The 18376-nt window shown below is 36.4% G+C and overlaps 1 protein-coding gene across 1 annotated transcript in view; it reads left to right on the top strand.

The window, feature by feature from the left end:
* Positions 1–18376, top strand: part of Tgt (tRNA-guanine transglycosylase) — a 128604-nt gene that overhangs the window by 88931 nt on the left and 21297 nt on the right. Inside the window, exons 5-6 of the mRNA XM_089093972.1 lie at positions 6629–6797; positions 8481–8675. Of these exons, the coding sequence (XP_088950098.1) occupies positions 6629–6797; positions 8481–8675 (364 nt within the window). The remainder of the gene's footprint in view (positions 1–6628; positions 6798–8480; positions 8676–18376) is intronic.

Below are 18376 nucleotides of genomic sequence, written 5' to 3'. Positions count from 1 at the left end.
TAATTTAACTAGTTAAATTTTAGTAGAAATGGAGGAAATTCTCTATATCTGTTGAGGCACCGTGAGTTTTGGCCAGAGAAAAAGCCTGAACTAAGATTTTTTTGGGGGTTGCGGGGGGGGGGGGTTCAAACGACCACATCATCTGACGATATACCGCAAGTTCTAACAATTTTATTTCTTTTTGGTTTTTATTTTTTTACCTTCTATTAAAGCACCTGAATTTTTTTGGATTACCTCTTCTGGGATGTCATTACACGCGTGGACTGCTCACACTGACAACATATTATCCTCATGTTGCCGGTCTGATTGTTCAGTTTTGTTTTTGCTGTAGAGAAGTAGCACGGGTTTTGGGGACCTGGAGAAAAGACGACGAATATATGTAGCAGAAAACTAAGTACATAAAGCGACTAGTAATGAAAAACATTGGTTATGAAGTAGTTTCTTTGGCTCGGACTGGCAGATTTGGCGAATTCAGCGTCTAGTTTTTGAGAGTATGATGATCTCGCTTCACTAGACTGTTCACCTCGCTTGGCATCTTGCGGGATGTTTGGTCCTAGAAGACGACGAACAATAAGTTTTACTGAAAACTGTTTTAAGATGAGACCAAGATTGTGTTTTACAGGTTCTGGTTTTGAAATCAGCAACTGTTTGGTTTTGCTTGCATTGAAATAAACGTTCAGTTCGGAGCATTTCTTAGACTTAAATATAAATAAACAATCTTAAGCAACAAGGGGCTCAGAGCAGCTTTGTTATTTAAGAGTGTTAACATCTACTAGAAATTTGTAGTAGAAATTTATCCAATAAGAAACATTCCTTTTTTTCATTACTACTACATGTGCTTTTTCGTTTTATGATTACACCACACGGTACTACGCACCATTGAACGCTCCTCCTCTATCTCATCTTGTTTGCAGGCTCTGCTTTGTTCTCTTCTTGCCATAAGATATGAAAGATTTAAACACGTGACCTGAGACTCTAAGGCTATTAGCCTGTAAAACCATCCAATGGCAAATCACATACATTATAGATATAGAGATATTTATTGCAAGAAAAGCCACAAAGCCATGGGAACAAAAATAAAATCGAATAACGCTGACAAAACGAAATAAAAAACAACAACAAAAACTTGCATACATACATTAACATCTTAAGGCACTCGCCCCCCTCTCTTCCCCCACAAAAATGTTCTCTATGACCCGTTCCTAATTTATTGTATTTTTCAATAGTTTTAATAGTTCCGAAGTCATATGAATCCATAACTAAAGCTAACCACTCGCTTGACCACACCATACTTGAAAATAAATCTAGTAATTTGGCTCAAAGGGCCACAAGTAAAGCAGACCCTCACCAAATTCGACGGACAAGGGATAGGACCATCCACCAGCCTAACCTCTCCTAAATATCGTTTTTCCAGTTGCTAACGAATTACCCCTCCTTGACACACACCACTTAATTTCATTAATATTTAAACACGCTTTAAAATAATATCTTATAAAATTACAGGCATCGCTCTGCTGCTGGTAAATTCCGAGGAACGTCGAGACTGCATCATCATACTGCTATTTCCGAATGTTTTAGTCCTCTAACGTACCCTTTACTAGTTTGTCTACAGTACCTATTTCCATTCTTATCCCTGTCCTTTAATTTCAAACACCTGATAAACCGCAACCATTTAAAATTGATCCCATCTGCAAAGCCTATGAAATTTTTCTTTTGTCCTGTAACTTCCGAATAGACTGTTATTCGGTAAGTTAATAACCTTTACCCCAATATCTTATAATTTTCGCCAGTCTTTTTACCTTCGACGAATGCAATCATAGTTCACTTTTTAACACCTAACTCTTGAATTTCCCACTGAAGCCTATAATCTCCTAAAATGTCCTAAATGCAATCTTTCTATTTCCCCTTTTACAAATCTCCAATCTTTTGCATCATGGCTCAGACGGATATGCCTGGTCAGTCCGACTTTCCTGAGCTTGTAAAGTTACAACCCTAGTGAATCAACTCCTTTACACCATTCATCTCTCTCCCTTTATAACAAAACTTGTTATTTTTCCTATCGTTTTTTCTGAAGCCTAAAATAGCAGATTTATCCATATTTAAAACTATTTTTTGCTTTCCAAATAAATATTCAAAATATTTGACATCCTTTGCAAATCTAAAGCCGAATCCGCCAGCAGTACCATATCATCTGCAAATAATGAAAAGAACCGTTCAAGCGACATTAGTTTTAACCTTGAGACGTTTCTATTAAAAAAAAAAAAACTTTTCAGTATCATTAATAGTCCAGGACTTTTAGCTCAAAAAAGTGTCGAACCCGGACAAAATTGCAATATAAACGAAAATGGTACCAAAATGATCAGAAAAAAATTCTGTACAACATACTAAAAGTCCCCATAAATCCGAGTGGGGCGAGTACCCGAAAAACAGGGCAAAAGGGGGAAATGCGGGGAAAATGGGAAAAATGCCGAACATGCCCAGAAAATAGTTTAAAGTGAGTTTTCTGAGGTTTTCACATACGCTGATTACGAAATTGACATATAAAATTCAGTATAGAAAAAGAGTACTACGGAATACGGGGGAACAGGGGAAAGAGGGAGAAAAGAGAAGAATACAGGGTAGGGGTAGAAAGTGGTTTCAAAGATATTTTCTGGGGTATTCCTATCTGGTGATTACGAAATTGAGAACTAAAATGATATAAAAAAATTGATTAACATAAAGCTGGGAAATGGGGGAGGAGGGAGGGGAAAAGGGGAAATATACAGGGTAGGGGTAGAAAGCGTGTGGAAATGTTTACAAATGTTAATACAGGAGATCTATAGAGGTTCGGCTACCCCATAGGTTCGGAAAAGGCAAAAAAAAACTCGAGAAAGAAATACGGAAAGATACTGAAATTACTTTATTCCGTATTCCTCGCCGTTATCAACAAGCGCGTGGGTTCGTCAACATAATCCTGTTCTAATTCGACATTCAGTAAAAGAAGCAAGGTAGACTAGTCACCGCGGAGTTCCAGTGCCGACGACAAAACCCATCCTGACGGAATGACATCTAGCGGATCCAATAGTCCCCAGTCTGCGTGGATGCTTACACATGTGACATGGTAGCAGGATAAATCAAGGTACGACGAGATTTTTTTGTTAAGTCAAGCATAATTTTGCGCCAGTACTCGCTTCAGTGAATGATCTAATGCAGAAACTAACGGGCCTAGAGTACAGTTCTAGTGAACAGCACGTTACTGCAACCGTAGCACGAATAAAGAGAGATACTAAGGATCTACTGACATTTCTTGAATTCCTTCTAGAGAACTGTCCTTTCACTAGTTCCACAGAGGTGAGAGGTATAGGCTCCGGGCTGATTGCCCAAAAAGGCGTCAATGCAGAGGATTCTAAAGCTATAGGTGAGCTGATCTTCCAGTGCATGGATGGCCAATCTGTCGAAAGTTTTTCATTCAGGAAGAAAGACAAAGTCGTTGCACTGGCATCCGATGGGAACATAAGGATAGATGGCGAGATTTTGTATATCGACCCTGCACTGCTTATTCAACGTCTTTCGACTGCTGCCCATACATCTGAAGATGACATGGCAGAAACTCTACGTTACGAACTGTGCAGTTATCCGCCCGCTTTGTTTGAGAATTCTGGCATAATGCGTCAGCCAGACAAACCTGCACTAGCGAAAGCAATATGTAAAGAAGCGAATATGGACTCGATTCACCACCTGCCAGTGTCAGATCGTGTCACTATAGTTGACGGAGGTTGGCTGCTTCAGCAAGTACCTTGGAAGATTGGTGATACTTATGATTCAATCTATGACAGCTATGTTAGTTTCGTTACTAGATGCTGTACCTCCCCTACTGTTGTCTTCGATGGATACAGCACTGGTCCAACCACGACAGATGCTACCCACAACCGACGGTGTAAGGAAAGCCAGCCTCAAGTGATCAATTTCAGTTTAGTAATGAAACTCCAGAACAAGAAGGAAGAGTTTTTGAGCAAATCTCAGAACAAACAGTGAATTATAAGCTATATTAGGGAAAACTCAGAGAAAAAGGATTTGAAGTCGTCCATGCGAAGGATGATACTGACTATCTAATCGTGAAGACTGCCGTAACGAAAGCAGAAAACTCTGAAACAATAGTTCTTTGCAATGACACTGACCTTCTGATTCTACTCCTGTATCACCTCCCGCCTAATGCAAAAACACTTTACTTCGAATCGTCAACGAACGCAAAAGAAGCGATAACACGGTTCTGGTGCCTCAACGAAGTTAAAAAAAAAATGGGAGAAGTATCCAGGCTACTTCTGGTAGGGCACGCACTCTTGGGATATGACACGACCTCACGAGTTTTCTGCGACATTGAATTTTCTTGGAAAAAGTCTCTTCGTCAAATACTATGGTGTTTGTTAAGCCTGAAAGGCTTCCGCCAACCGAAGCTGCAGCTTCATTCCACTCCCAGCGAGTGCACCTCCAGGTATCCCGTTGGAAAGGGGACCCAGCTGACTTCGACCCGGCTGACTGGGGTTGGGTCCTCAGAGACCATAAATACTCACCTGTGATGACCGATTTGTTACCCGCACCTCAGACTCTTTTGAGTGTCTTGAGATGCAACTGTAAAACAGGCTGCGAGAACTCGCGATGCAGCTGCAAGAAAAATGGAGTAGCGTGTACGTTCGCGTGCGGAGAATGTCAGGGTATCAACTGTTTGAACAGGGACAACGAGATTGTCGAAGACGAGGAGGTCGACTAGTGACATCAATGCTGTGTTTTTCAAGTCAACTCTACTGCCGCAGATTTGACCTATAGTTACTGAAGTTCTTTTTTTAGTTTTTTATTCAACGATATTGCCTTCGAAAGTACAAATTTTACCTATAATAGCTGAAGTTTTATACTGTGATCACTGCCAATCGGTTGTTTTCTTTATGTTTAGTAATTCAAATGATTGTAAGAAATGTCTGTGATTCAAGAAAGTAAAAGTTTGATAGTTAAGCGAGTTATTTTGTCCATAGGCCTACTTATTAGCCATTAGCAGCTGGCTCAGGAGTCAGGCTTCCCTTCCCCTTTTCCGTTATTTCCTCCAGTTTTGTTCGGTTTTCATGGTTCTCTTTTTCTTTCCTTCATTTTAGGTGTCAGTTTCGTGATCAGCAGATAGGAAAACCCCAGAAAACACATTTCAAACTGATTTCTACCCCTGACTTCAATTGTCCCTTTTCTTTCCCTCTTTCCCACTTTTCCCTCGTTATGGTGGGGCTCATGTTCTTTATTTCATTTTAGATGTCAGTTTCGGGATCAGCAGATAGAAAGACCCCAGAAAACATATTTCAAAGTGCTTTCTACCCCTACCCTGTATTTTTAAATTTTTCCCCTCTTCTCCCTGTTCCCCCCGTTTTCCGTAGTACTTTTACTCTATACTGACTTTTGAGATGTCAGTTTCGTGATCAGCGTATGGGAAAGCCCCAGAAGACTCACTTTGAACTATTTTTGGGCATGTTCGGCATTTTTCCCAATTTCCCCGCATTTCCCCCTTTTCCCCTGTTTTTCGGGTACTCGCCCCACTCGGATTTATTGGGACTTTTAGTATGTTCTACAGAATTTTTTTTCTGATCATTTTGGAACTATTTTCGTTTATATTGCAATTTTGTCCGGGTCAAACCCTAAAAGTCCTGGACTGTAATAACAAGTGAAACAAACAATGTAATAGAGTGCACTCCTGTTTATGCCCTACCTCACATAAAACTGACCTAGAATAATAAATGTCCACCTTCACTACTACTTGAACCAACTCATCCATATCTTATTTTCTTATGAATTTTTTGATGACTAATTCTTTTGTGTTGAAAAGAGTAAGGAGCTCTGAGCGGTGTATATATTCAAGAAGGTGTTAACTCATTATTTGCGAAAATAATGCACAGCTAAAATTCCTAGCTGATAAGTTTATGCTAATTTTATAGTCTAAAATAGTGCTTATCCATTACATTTATTTTCAGGATTAGTTAATCTATGCTTTTGCTCTAAACCCACAGCAGCAGTGAACTTTTATAAATTTTGACCTGTAAATTTTTGGATTATTTAGAAGTGCTGATGAAAAAAAACCCTGGCTAAGAGCTTTCGAGTCACTATTGATAGTTTTCATAAAAATTTTATTATCAAATGTCTCATCTTAAGTACTACATAAAACTCTTTGACTGACACTATGTCTTACATGCAATTGGGTGATAAGAGAAGTTACAAATTATATTTACCGAAAGCCCTCCCCTCACTCCATGCAAAATAATGGACTAAAAAAATTTTTTTTTTTTTTAGATTTGACATTGTTTTCGAAATGTGTAAACCACTTAAAGATCAGAACTGTGTATACCTAAGTTTAACAGACCAGTAGATTTTGCTTGAAGTGCAAATATATTCATGAAATTAACCTATAGGTCCCTAAGTATCTTCCCGTATGAAATTTTTAGAGAAATATTCATATCAATGAAATTGAGAGTGTGTTTCTAAAAAAAAGTGTGTTTATTGATATTTTAGCCGGTTTATTAGACACACCTGTTGTTTTTAATCTAAAGCTTAGGCTGTGTGTATTTGTATGCTTTTTGTAATTTCATGATAGGCTTTTAATTTTATATTATAATTACAGTGGAGGTGAATCGAAAGAGGATTTTTGGAAAATGGTTCACCTATCAACGGATTACCTTCCAAAGAATAAGCCACGTTATTTGATGGGAGTTGGAGCAGCTACGGATCTGGTAGTCTGTTCAGCCCTAGGATGTGATATGTTTGATTGTGTTTTCCCAACCCGAACAGCTGTAAGTTTTCAGCTTTTCTTATGCTTTGATTTAAATTAAAATATGCTTTCACTCCTAAAACTGTATGAAACTGACAAGACTTGGTAGCCAAGACCGTTCTTGAGGTAAAAATGCACATCAAAATACCTGCTGAGTGACAGTATTTGTCTAGATGTGAGGGCATGCAGAGCATGTACGAACACAATAAAGGGGAGAAGAGGAATAGAGAAAAGGTATTACGTCTCTCTCTTTCTTTATATAGGGACACAGGTTTAGTTTATTATTATTAATTTTTATTTATACGCACGACGGAAAAAGATAAATCTAAAATATACCATAATATAGTACCAGGAGATCGAGCTTTGCTCAGTGTAGTGAAGTTTAAACATAAAAACAGTTTTGGTGTATCCCCCCACCCTCTGTGGAAAAGCTCGATCGATTTCACATAATCAATCGCTGTATTTCAGATCAACGATTGACACATTTTGAATATCTTGAAAACGATGTATCACTTTTTTGTCACTACACAAAGACCTTAGTGACGGTTTCATGAAGCTCGTGAATCAATAGGTACATCTCAGTAATTCTTTTCTTGACAAATTTTCTTCCTGGGAAGCGCAGTTTGATTTTAGTTAAGAATATGCTTTGATCGCTTGGGGAAACACAGGAATGCGCAACGGAATCTAAGGTGTGGGAAACAACAAATTATGTAATATTTCCTTAGGGAAATAGGTACTTATGCATTATCTGGTACACGACGCTATATAGTGTATAAAGGAAAATGAGTCTGCTAAAGGAAACCAGTCAAACAGGTATTTGCAATAGATAAATGGATCGCAAAGCGTGGTTTTTCATTCCGTTTACAATATTTAAACTAATGTTTTTGGGGGTTTAGGGGGGAGAAAGGTACCTAGGTTAGGTATTTAATATATGCCAGGCGTTACCCCTCCCCCCTAATGTGAAAAATATATAGCCCAAATTAGTTTCTAAACTATTATATTTTTCATCCTTTTTTTTATTAGCATTAACCAAACTTGACTTCTTTGTGTGTACCATATAATGCATAAGTACCGGGAAATATTACAAAATCTGTTTAAACCTTGGCTTCTGTTGGGCTTGTGGAAACCTAATGTTTAAGCTCTGCAGAGCTGTAAGCAGACCTAATAGCTCTGATGACCTTGAACATCTTTGTTTTTGTTGTTTTTTTTTTGTTTTTTTACTTAGTACTTTATGTTTACTTGAATTTCACTTTTGCATGGCAATATTCCATCTGTTTTCATAAAGGGGTTAATAGGAGGAAATAATTAAAATAAAATCCAGTTATGGTAAAGTCCATTGAGCTATTTCAAGAAATTAGTAATATGAAAAAAAAATAACCTCGACTTTACAAAGCTTTGATTGTCATAAAGAAAGCACTTTGTCTATCACCAAATGAAAAGTAATCTCGAAATATAAAATAATTGGGTGCTTGTACCAGGAGGAAACCCTGGGCAAGTGATCTTTTCTAAATTATATTATACTATTGATCTCAACATGTCTGTGAAATATATTTTGAGTGTTCAAAGTTCTCTTTAAGAAGTAGATTAATTTATTTTCGAATGTTGTAGCTCTTTGGAAAAGAAATCTGACAAAAGCAGGCGATTTTAGATGTGATCCAACCCCATTAAGAAATATTTTCTTTATAAAATCCTCTTTTTTTCTTAGCGTTTCGGCTGTGCTTTGGTTGACAGTGGACAGATTAGTTTAAAGAATGCTCAGTACGCCAAAGACTTCAGGCCCATTGATGAGAGTTGTCACTGTAGTACCTGCAGAACTTATACGAGAGCATATTTACATAGAGTGGCTGCAATTGAAGCTGTATCTAGCAGTTTATTGACCGTTCATAATATTGCCTACCAAGTGAGTAGTGTTCATATCTAATCAATTTTTTTCCTATCTATAAAAATTCTTGTTGATGAATCTGATTTCCCCGCCTTTAAATAGCTGATTTTCAGTATAAAATTTGGATTTTGAGTAAACGCTCTAACGCTGCAGTAAAAAGCAATAAGGCTTCATGTATTTTTTTTTGTCCCGAGAGCCATAGGAGAAACGGTCCTGGAAACTTCGGAGGGTATTCACTCGGTTGGAAATTAAATGTTTTAGTGACCTTTTTAAGAGTAAAGGGGGATCAGAGGGTAACCAGTCACTCTCCATAACCCATTTTTTCTACATCACCACTCCCTTGTCTTTCGTACCCTTCGAAGACATTCGATCAAAGTTTTGAGATTGCCATTTTTTTCAAAATAATCGAAAGATCAAACAAATATTCCTTGTGGGATGACATATCCCCCACAGGGATATATAAATTGAAAAAGTACAGGGGTAACGTGAATTGTAAATTGACAATTGTTTAACATGCGGCTTATAACGGAAATAGGATGCTTGTGCTATATCTCAGGAATGGCGAAGGGTATTAAGTTGAAACTTTCAAGTGATTTAGAGGGAGTTGTTGAACTAAATAAGAAGACACTATATTCGTCCAAGTTGTCAAAAATAGGTATAATTAAAAATAGTTTTCTTTGTTAGGTTCTTAATTGTAATGGTAATTTCAGAAACATAGGGAAGGATAGTCTGACATACCAGAAAGAATACATTTTGAAAGGGGAAGGGCAAAACTTATGTTACAAGGAAAGACAAATAAGTGAAATTGCAAAATTGATGCCGTTTCAGCGATGTATGATCGGAGAGTAACCAGCTCTTGTTTTTCTTTTCTAACCGGTCGCTTGTTCCCCCCCTCCCACGCCCCCAAGATATACGATAAAAATTTTGACAAAGCAGTTTTGTTCAAAGTAGTCCAAATGCCAAATAAATATACATTTAAGAATTGCATGACCCCCACAGGCCCTGGGGCAAGGGCCGTAAACATTGTAAATTGGTGATTGTCTAATCATATGTTTTATACTGGAAAAAGGAGCCTTCACAACATCTCAGGAACGGTTAAAGGTATCAAGTTGAAACTTTCAGGGAATATTGAGGGGAATGTTGGACAACATCAAAATATAATATATGCATACAGGTTGTCATAAGATCATATCTGTAAACAGCTTTGTGTATTAAGTTGAAACTTTCAAGGAACGCTGATGGGGATTTTGAACTAAATCAAAAGACCTTATATGTATCTGGGTTGTCAAAAGCGTGTGTCTACATTATCTTTGGAACGGCTAAGTGTGTGATGTTGAAACTATCAAGGAATATTGAAGAAGATTTGGAATTGATCTAAATGTAGTATGTGTATCCAGGATGTCAAAAAGGCATATGTGCAATATCTCTTCAACTGCTAATGGTATTAAGTTGAAACTTTCAAAGAACGATTAACTAAGACAAAAGACAGTATGTGCAACCATGTTGTCAAAAAGGCATATCTGCAGTATATCAGAAACGGCTTAGTGTATGAAGTTGGAACTTCCAAAGAATGTTGAGGTGGATGTTGAACAAAATAAAAAGACACTATTTTTATTACATGATCAAAAGGGTGATTTTGAACTAAATCAAAAGACAATATTTACATCAAAGTGGTCACAAGGTCGTATATGTAATATCTCCGAAACATCTAATGGTATTAAGATGAAACTTTCTGGGAATGTTCAGTGGGGTGTAGAACTAAATAAAATAACATATTTTGCATCCAGGATGTCAAGAGGGCATGTCTGCAGTATTTAAGGAACGGCTAAGGGCATTAGAGAGAGAGAGAGAGAAAAGGGTTTTGTTAAAAGAAATAAAATACATTAACAACAAAACCCAAAGTTTATAAAACTTGTATGGGTAGACATCACCCTTTACAAAACCCTACATACACAATAACTACCATCCATCCTTACCCCCCCCCCCCAAAAAAAAAAAATTACAAAACGATAAATAATAATAATATAAATAAATAAATGAAATAAATTAATTTTTAATAAATTTCAAGACCTAACCGGATACCAAAGACACAAAATTAAAAGTCATTCTTCTAGTCTATCTCCTCGTCGCCCTCCTAAAAAAAAAAAAAATTACAATCATTTGAGAGAAAATTCACTCAGCAGGGATTAAAGTTCATGTGTAGACAAACACTGTCCTTTTAGTATACTGTGAAATTCATTTAACTCATCAATTGTCGAAATAGCGTGAGGTAATGGTTCCCACACCTGAGGGCAAACATGTCTTATGGGAAAAACGGATCGCTTTGTAATAACCTGAGGTTGTCAAACGAGTGGTGATGCTCTAGTCGAGTAATTATAGAAATTACCACTTGTAATCATTTCCCTAAAAGACTCGGGTAATAACGCGCGTGTATATTTAAACATAAAAACAGGATTATAAAAACGGAATAAACCAGCAATCGGTAAAATATATCTACTTGATTATATCTATGTCGAACAGACATATTTCGATTATCTCCAGTTAAAACACGCAGGGCATTATTTTGTGAACTTCTAAGGGGACGAAGGTGAGTTAAAACGTACTTGACCACACAAGACAACCGTGTAGAAGGTATGGGTGAACAAAAGAAAAATAAAGCAATCTCATAATATCTCACTATTTTCAATGGGAATTTTGCATGGTGTCATGACCTTTCCTTCAGAAATGTCAGGATTTTCCAATAATAATCAATATTTCAAATAATCTACCTATTTTTTTGCTTATTTTGAATCAAACCTCCGCATAATAATTGCTATATTGTAATGAATTATAGCCTTGACTTCAACAAGTGTGAAAACTGACAATCTTGTATCTCAAATAAGTTTCCATTTACTTTAATATAACAAAGTTTAAATAATTAAACTTTCAAAGTTTAATTATTCAAAGTTTAAATATCCTAGATTGTGCATGAGAGGGATAGTCAAAAGATAGTTAAGCTACCTTTTTCTTATTTTAAGTTTTGACTCCTTTTAATTCTTGATCAATACAAAATCAATACTTTATTATTTTTATATCTAGTTTTTGTTAAAGTGACACTTATGTGAAGGTATTCCACTATTCTTTGACATGGCGAGATTTTTGGGAGTTTGACTCCTTTTCTTTGCCTCCTTTAAGGCTTATGTTCCCTTTGCAGGTTTTGGTATCGAATTATTCTAGATTCTTGTGGTTTCGATATTTATGCGCAAGACAACATATTTTCATCATTCAACAACTAATAATCATATTTGTCCGTCTATTGAATCACGTTTTTAAAATTGCTCTGTTTTCGTTTGTATTGAAAAACACACTGAAAACTGGTTGATTATCATTAAAAAAGGCAACAATTTCCTATTTTGTCGATAATTTTATATCACTCTATAAGAAATAATCTGATTAGTATCATAATCCTTGCTCAATCAATAGATAGGAAGGAGATAAGATACTAGACTTTATAGTCCAAACTGCCGGTGCTGATCTATGGTCCTTTATTCAGGAAGTGCAAAGGGGAGTTGAATGGGCTTTAAACTAGCCAATCTAGAGATAAATGTGTCTTTTCCTTTCAATACAAGTTGCAATTGTTGCTTGTCGAAAAATTGTATGTTTCAGATAGAGCATAAACCTTAAGCTAAAGTTCTTCTACAAGTATTTTGCATCCCGATTTAGTATCTCATACGTCAGGTTGATAGAGAACATATACATATAAACATACACACACATATATATATATATATATATATATATATATATATATATATATATATATATATATATATATATATATATATATATATATATATATATATATATATATATATATATATATATATATATATATATATATATATATATATATATATATATATATATATATATATATTATATATATATATTATTTATATATTATATATTATTATATATATATATATATATATATATATATATATATATATATATATATATATATATATATATATATATATATATATAATATATATATATATATATATATATATATATATATATATATATATATATATATATATATATATATATATATATATATATATATATATATATGTATATATAGCTTTTTTGCCTAAGGATCGGATAACAGCTGATTTCGTTAGTAAGACTGCGTTTTAGGATTCGAAACAATTAAAAATAAATTTCACTTAAAAAGAACAGTTGGTCCTTTTGGGTTACTAGGATTAGTTTTGGATTTTATTTGATGTAAATACGTTTAGGATTTGAAATGATTTGAAATATAAATTTATTTCAGTCATTTAAGGACATTTGGTCTTTCTGATATACTAGGTGCTAGATTTAAACAATTTTGTTTTAATGAGCCTTCTCTGTTTTCCAATACTAATGGTTCGATGCGATAATCTCTGAAAAAAAATTCATTTTTGAAGGAAATAATGTAAGTCTGAAATGCCAGAAAATTGAATTTTGGATTTTCCAAAAAAGAAAATTCGGGTCTTTTAAAGGCTAAAATGCACAAGAGATTGGCGCCTTGGCAAATTTTGTCGTCCGTGGGACTGATCTTCCCCTTTTGTGCCTCAGTAATCCTTCTGCAATAAGAAGAGGGATGTAGACCCTCTCAGCACCTATTCTTAACTGTAATTTAAAATTTGCCTCTTCAAATGAAAGGAGGTTAGTGCGTTATCTACTCCTTCCTTTAGATCCAGCATGAAGAAAAGTCAGAAAATTTAACCTTAAAACATACTTTTGACCAGTCTAACCCCTCTCCCCTCCCTCCGTGTGCTGACCGTGTAATGCCCCTCTCAAATACTGATGCGGAACTTTGCAGTACTTTGCTTTCAAAATACCAATCAGAATTGTTCTCTACTTGCAACTCATTGTCGTTTGATGATTTTGAACCACTTCATTTAAATAGTCAGTGATCCAGGGACCGTTATCTTTCAAGGGGTGGCTCATATTCGCCGCAGTTGGTTTGAGGGTGGATTCTAGGGCAATCGGAGGTGCTGATAACGAATATTGGGGTTCACAAGTTCGCACGCGTGTAGAACATGGTCATTTTAGCCTATAAAGTCAAATTTTGCCTAGAGCAACGTCATACCGCTCTTGATTTTTTTTACACGGTAAAATAAACTGAAACCCTTATAAATTTGACATATTCTAAATTCTAAGAACGAGTGCTTTCCCCTGATACTTTAAGTTTTTCCTCACAACCTTTTTTTTAGTTAATTCCTATTTAATTTTGAAAACAAGGTTTTTTAATATACTTCTTCTTAGTTTTTTCGGTTTTTCTGAAATTTTTGCTTCCATAAGCATATTTTTTTATGCTTTATTCAAATTCTAATTGTCATTAAAAGTCAAACCATGTGCCTTTTTTCCAAAAAAATCTTAATTCTTGAGCAACTATTTAGTTTTTCTAAATAATGTCATAGCTTTCAGAAATTAGCCTACAATGACCAATTTTTTTTTTTTTTTTTTAGCTGTTAAAAAAAAAATGAAAAACGAATCAAACTGCGCATCATTCGAACCGATAGAATGTCTTTTACACGTTGTTAATAAAAACGAAGTCGATACTTGAATCTTCAAGAATATATAAGTGTTTGAACAAGAAAATTTCCCCCCTAAAAATAAAAATTTTCTGAATAGTGGCGTTTTACTTGAAATATTTTTAACACAAACTATAATTTTATCTCACCAAACGAAAGATAGATCTTTTCTGAATCAAATCATGTATTTACATTCTATACAACTAATATTTTTTAACCAGGAAAAAAAAGAACAGATGCCTCGTTCTGCGATCGCATGGGCCAATTTGGTTTCCACTGCAATACAAAAAAAGCGGAGCATCTTACATATCAGGTTTTAGTTGCATAAAGTACTTAGCCATAAAAAGCTAATTTCTCCTTTATAGGCTAAAATCTTCAAGTTCCACATTAGTGCGAGCATGTGCACCCCGATATTCGTTTTAAGCACCTTATCTTACCCCGGAATCGGTACTCAAACCAACTGCGGCTGATGTGAGCCACCCCCTCCCTTTTCTTGAACGATAGCGAGCCTTGGTGGCGAAGCCGTTCGAACATGTGGTGCAGAGGTGACTAAGGCTGATTTAAGATACTATTTTCTTTAATTCCCAGCATAGCAGGGGCCAATGATCCAATCGGGTCAACGGCCACTGATGTAGTAGACGGTAACTGTCATGATCAGCTGAAAATAAGGCTTTAACGACTGCATTAGCAGTTTAATGTCAAAACAAATATAAAATCAAGTAGTAAAAACTTAATAGGAAACGGTGGCTTAGATTTCTTTTTCTTCTTCATATCGGTCTTCGGACTCGTTGTGATTCACATAGGAAAGTAGGCATTTTTGGGGGTCAGCTCCACACTTGCATGTGCCGTCACAGAAACCTATTTTGGAGCATTTGCAGCGCGAGCCGCACCTCGTCTTATCACAGTTGCAAAAAGAAATCGATGCTAGCCGATGCGGCATTGCAGAAACTAGGTCTGGCTTCAGTTCATGATCTTCGATTTTCCAGCCGATATCGGTAACCTGAGGTAAATCAATACAGGGCTTGTGGCTTTGGATCCAAATCAGGTATTGGAACATTAAACTTTTCTAATGAAGCAGAAACGAGATATCAGTTGGTGGTAAACGCCGCAAATTCTTAAATTTTTGGTGCAAATGTAGTCAAAGGTCAATCAGACTATTGAAGTTAGCCGTAATTCATACATACACTGTAACCACTAGCTCTTTACAGACGTTGACTAAATCATCACTTTGCACGTATGATGACTTTTCTGCAAGGGGTCGAACTTAACACCTAAAGACCCCAACAAAGTTTCTAAGGACATTGCAGCTCAAAAAAAGGGGACCTTTGCAATTCCATGCAGAAAGCTTGTGGTGTCACATTTATTCAAGCTTTGGATATGCGGCAAAGCGTTTCAAAATGTTCCTCCTAGTTTTTGTGCTGCCGTATGAATAGGTATGCAGTAGGACAGAAACTTAACCCGTAGCTGGTTTTGGCCGAGACTAGCAAGATACTGGAAGTAGTATGCAGCTAGTAAGACGATATCAGTATCGTTGGCTTTTATTATCACAAGTGTGCTCTTTCGTCTTGCGGTAACTGCTGTGTGGTATAACACCCGAGTCTCAGCTTCCTCATGGCCAGACGAGAGATCGTCATCAACGGAGTTTCCATGGGGCGAAACGGTAACAGCTCTATGTCGACTCTTGAACCCTCTAGCGAGATGAGCCATCAGACGGGTTGAAATTTTGTACTCCCAGACCTCGAATAGAGAGTTCAAGAGTCGACCTTTGGCTGAGCGACTACTGAGAATCCCGTCCCAGAGTGTTGCAACTTTGCTGGAGGATATGAACGGGCTGAAAATATTTTCTCTAGGATCTCCTCTTTTTTCTCTACAGCCAGATGCTTCTTTGAGGTTGAACGAGTAGTCGTCGCGGGTTCTATCGTCACTAAGACCATCATACCTGTCACCAATCAAATTGGTAGACTGACAAGGTTCGGGTATGTTCCTAAGAATCCCACTTTAAATTCTTATTGCAAAATCTAGTAGTGTCTCATTTTGCTCTTTTTAATAATAATGTATGACACTCCTCACATAAACTACATAGTTAGATCATGTAGAGTCATCGAAAAGCGTATTTGTAATCCTTTTTAGCTATTACTGCAAGCCAGACTGTTGCAGAACGTAGTTCAAGGCTGTTGACTTTCTACGAGTACATAACTGAGACTCTCTACGACTTGATGATAATACTACAAGTGAGGTCGGATATGGCTGTAGCTCGTACTTCAGCAGCTCACAGAGGGATGAAGTTTTCGTTGAATTTGCAAGACGCAGAGCTCTGAAGCAGCTCAGTTTCCCCAAATGTTTTTTTTGTGGCTGTTTCTTTTTTACTTTTTGGCAACAGAAGCGAAAGTTGCACTATGCCAACTTTTACTTTCGTCGATGTCCCTTCGAGATACGAGCTCATGGCTTCGAAGCCAATATCTCGGAAGTTCAGCAGACTATATGCTACGGCTTTTGGAGCTGTATCCCCTGTCATAAAGTTGTGCAGCTCTGTTCTCGTCGTCTTGAATGGGTTTCCGAACAACTCTACCAAATCAATAACCCGATTTCTGCCTTCTGTAGTCAGACTTGTAAACGCAATGGTATCCTAATGATACTTCATTGCCTCGTCATCTATATTCAGGTTTGCTTTCAGCTTTCTGATGACTGCGGCAAGAAAGGGGAGAGTAGCCAGATATAGATCCCTGGCATTTTCCTTCGTTGTCGCACCAAAGATACCAGAAACTCCTCGATGACCTTTGATGTCCAGATTCACGGTCGACTCTAAAGCCAGATCGCATGTAATGCTGCTAAACGGCTTGATTGTTTTCCTAACAACAAAATTGCCACTTACAAACTTTCTTTGAACTTCTAGTGCTTTTTCAGGCAGGCGTAGCATTTCTTCTAGGTAGATAAGCTTATTTATGGTAGCCTTCTTTCAAGGTACTGGCGTATTTATGGTTTACAGATGCGAAGAAATTTGGAATCATCTCTTTTGTGGTGTTTAAGTGTGATCCCCAGTCCGCAGCTCTTTCAGCATAAAGATAGTCGTTTCCAGTACGGATGAGATCTAAATAGTTGATCCAGAGGCTATGATTCTTTATGGTAGATCTGGACTCGTTGTACTTCGAGAAAAGCGGAGCAATGCTTTTCAACGCCTCTCCTATCTGTTTACATGTTTCAGAACTATTTGTACCTACATAGTGCACCTCACGCAAGACAACTGACACCCCCTAAAATCCTTGTTGCCGGAATCCTTACCTTTAGCTAGATCAGATAAATATCCTAAATTATTTCCTTTTATATCGTAATTTTCAGTACTTTATGCAATATTCAGTGATCCAAGGCTCGCTGTCGTTCAAAAAAAGGGAGGGGGTGACTCACATCAGCCGCAGTTGGTTTGAGTACGTATTCCTGGGTAATCTAAGGTGCTTAAAACGAATATCAGGATGCGCAGTCTCGCATTAATGTAGAACTTGACGATTTTAGCCTATAAAGGAGAAATTAGTCTTTTATGGCTAAGTACTTTATGCAACTAAAACCCGATATGTAATATGCTCGGCTTTTTTTTTATCGCTGTGGAAACCAAAATCGTATACGATTGCAGAACGAGGCATATGCTGTTGTTTTTTTCCTGGTTACAAATGTTAGTTGTATAGAATGTAAATACATGATTTGATTCAGAAAAGAGCGATCTATCGTCTGGTGAGATAAAATTATAGGTTGTGTTGAAAATATTTCGAGCAAAACGCCACTATTCAGAAAATTTTCTTTTTGGGGGGGGGGATTTCCCTGTTCAATCGCTTATATATTCTTGCAGATTCAATTCTCGACTTTGTTTTTATTAACAACATGTAAAGGACATTCTGAAGGTTTGAATGATGTGCAATTTGATTCGTTTTCATTATTTTTAACAGCTAAAAAAAAGTAAAAAAAAACTTGGTCATTGTAGGCTAATTTCTGAAAGCTATGACATTATTTAGAAAAAATAAATAGTTGCTCAAGAATTAAGATTTTTTTGGAAAAGAGGCACATGGTTTGACTCTTAATGACGATCAGAATTTGAATAAAGCATAAAAAAATATACCTATGTAGGAAAAAATTTAAGAAAAAACAAAAAAACTAAGAAAAAGTATA

Source organism: Artemia sp. Qi Xiang Cuo, chromosome 9, assembly GCF_049724085.1.
Source record: "Artemia sp. Qi Xiang Cuo chromosome 9, ASM4972408v1, whole genome shotgun sequence".
Taxonomy (NCBI): domain Eukaryota; kingdom Metazoa; phylum Arthropoda; class Branchiopoda; order Anostraca; family Artemiidae; genus Artemia; species Artemia sp. Qi Xiang Cuo.
Note: the sequence above shows the minus strand (reverse complement) of the source record. Positions and strands in the feature narration are given on the sequence as shown.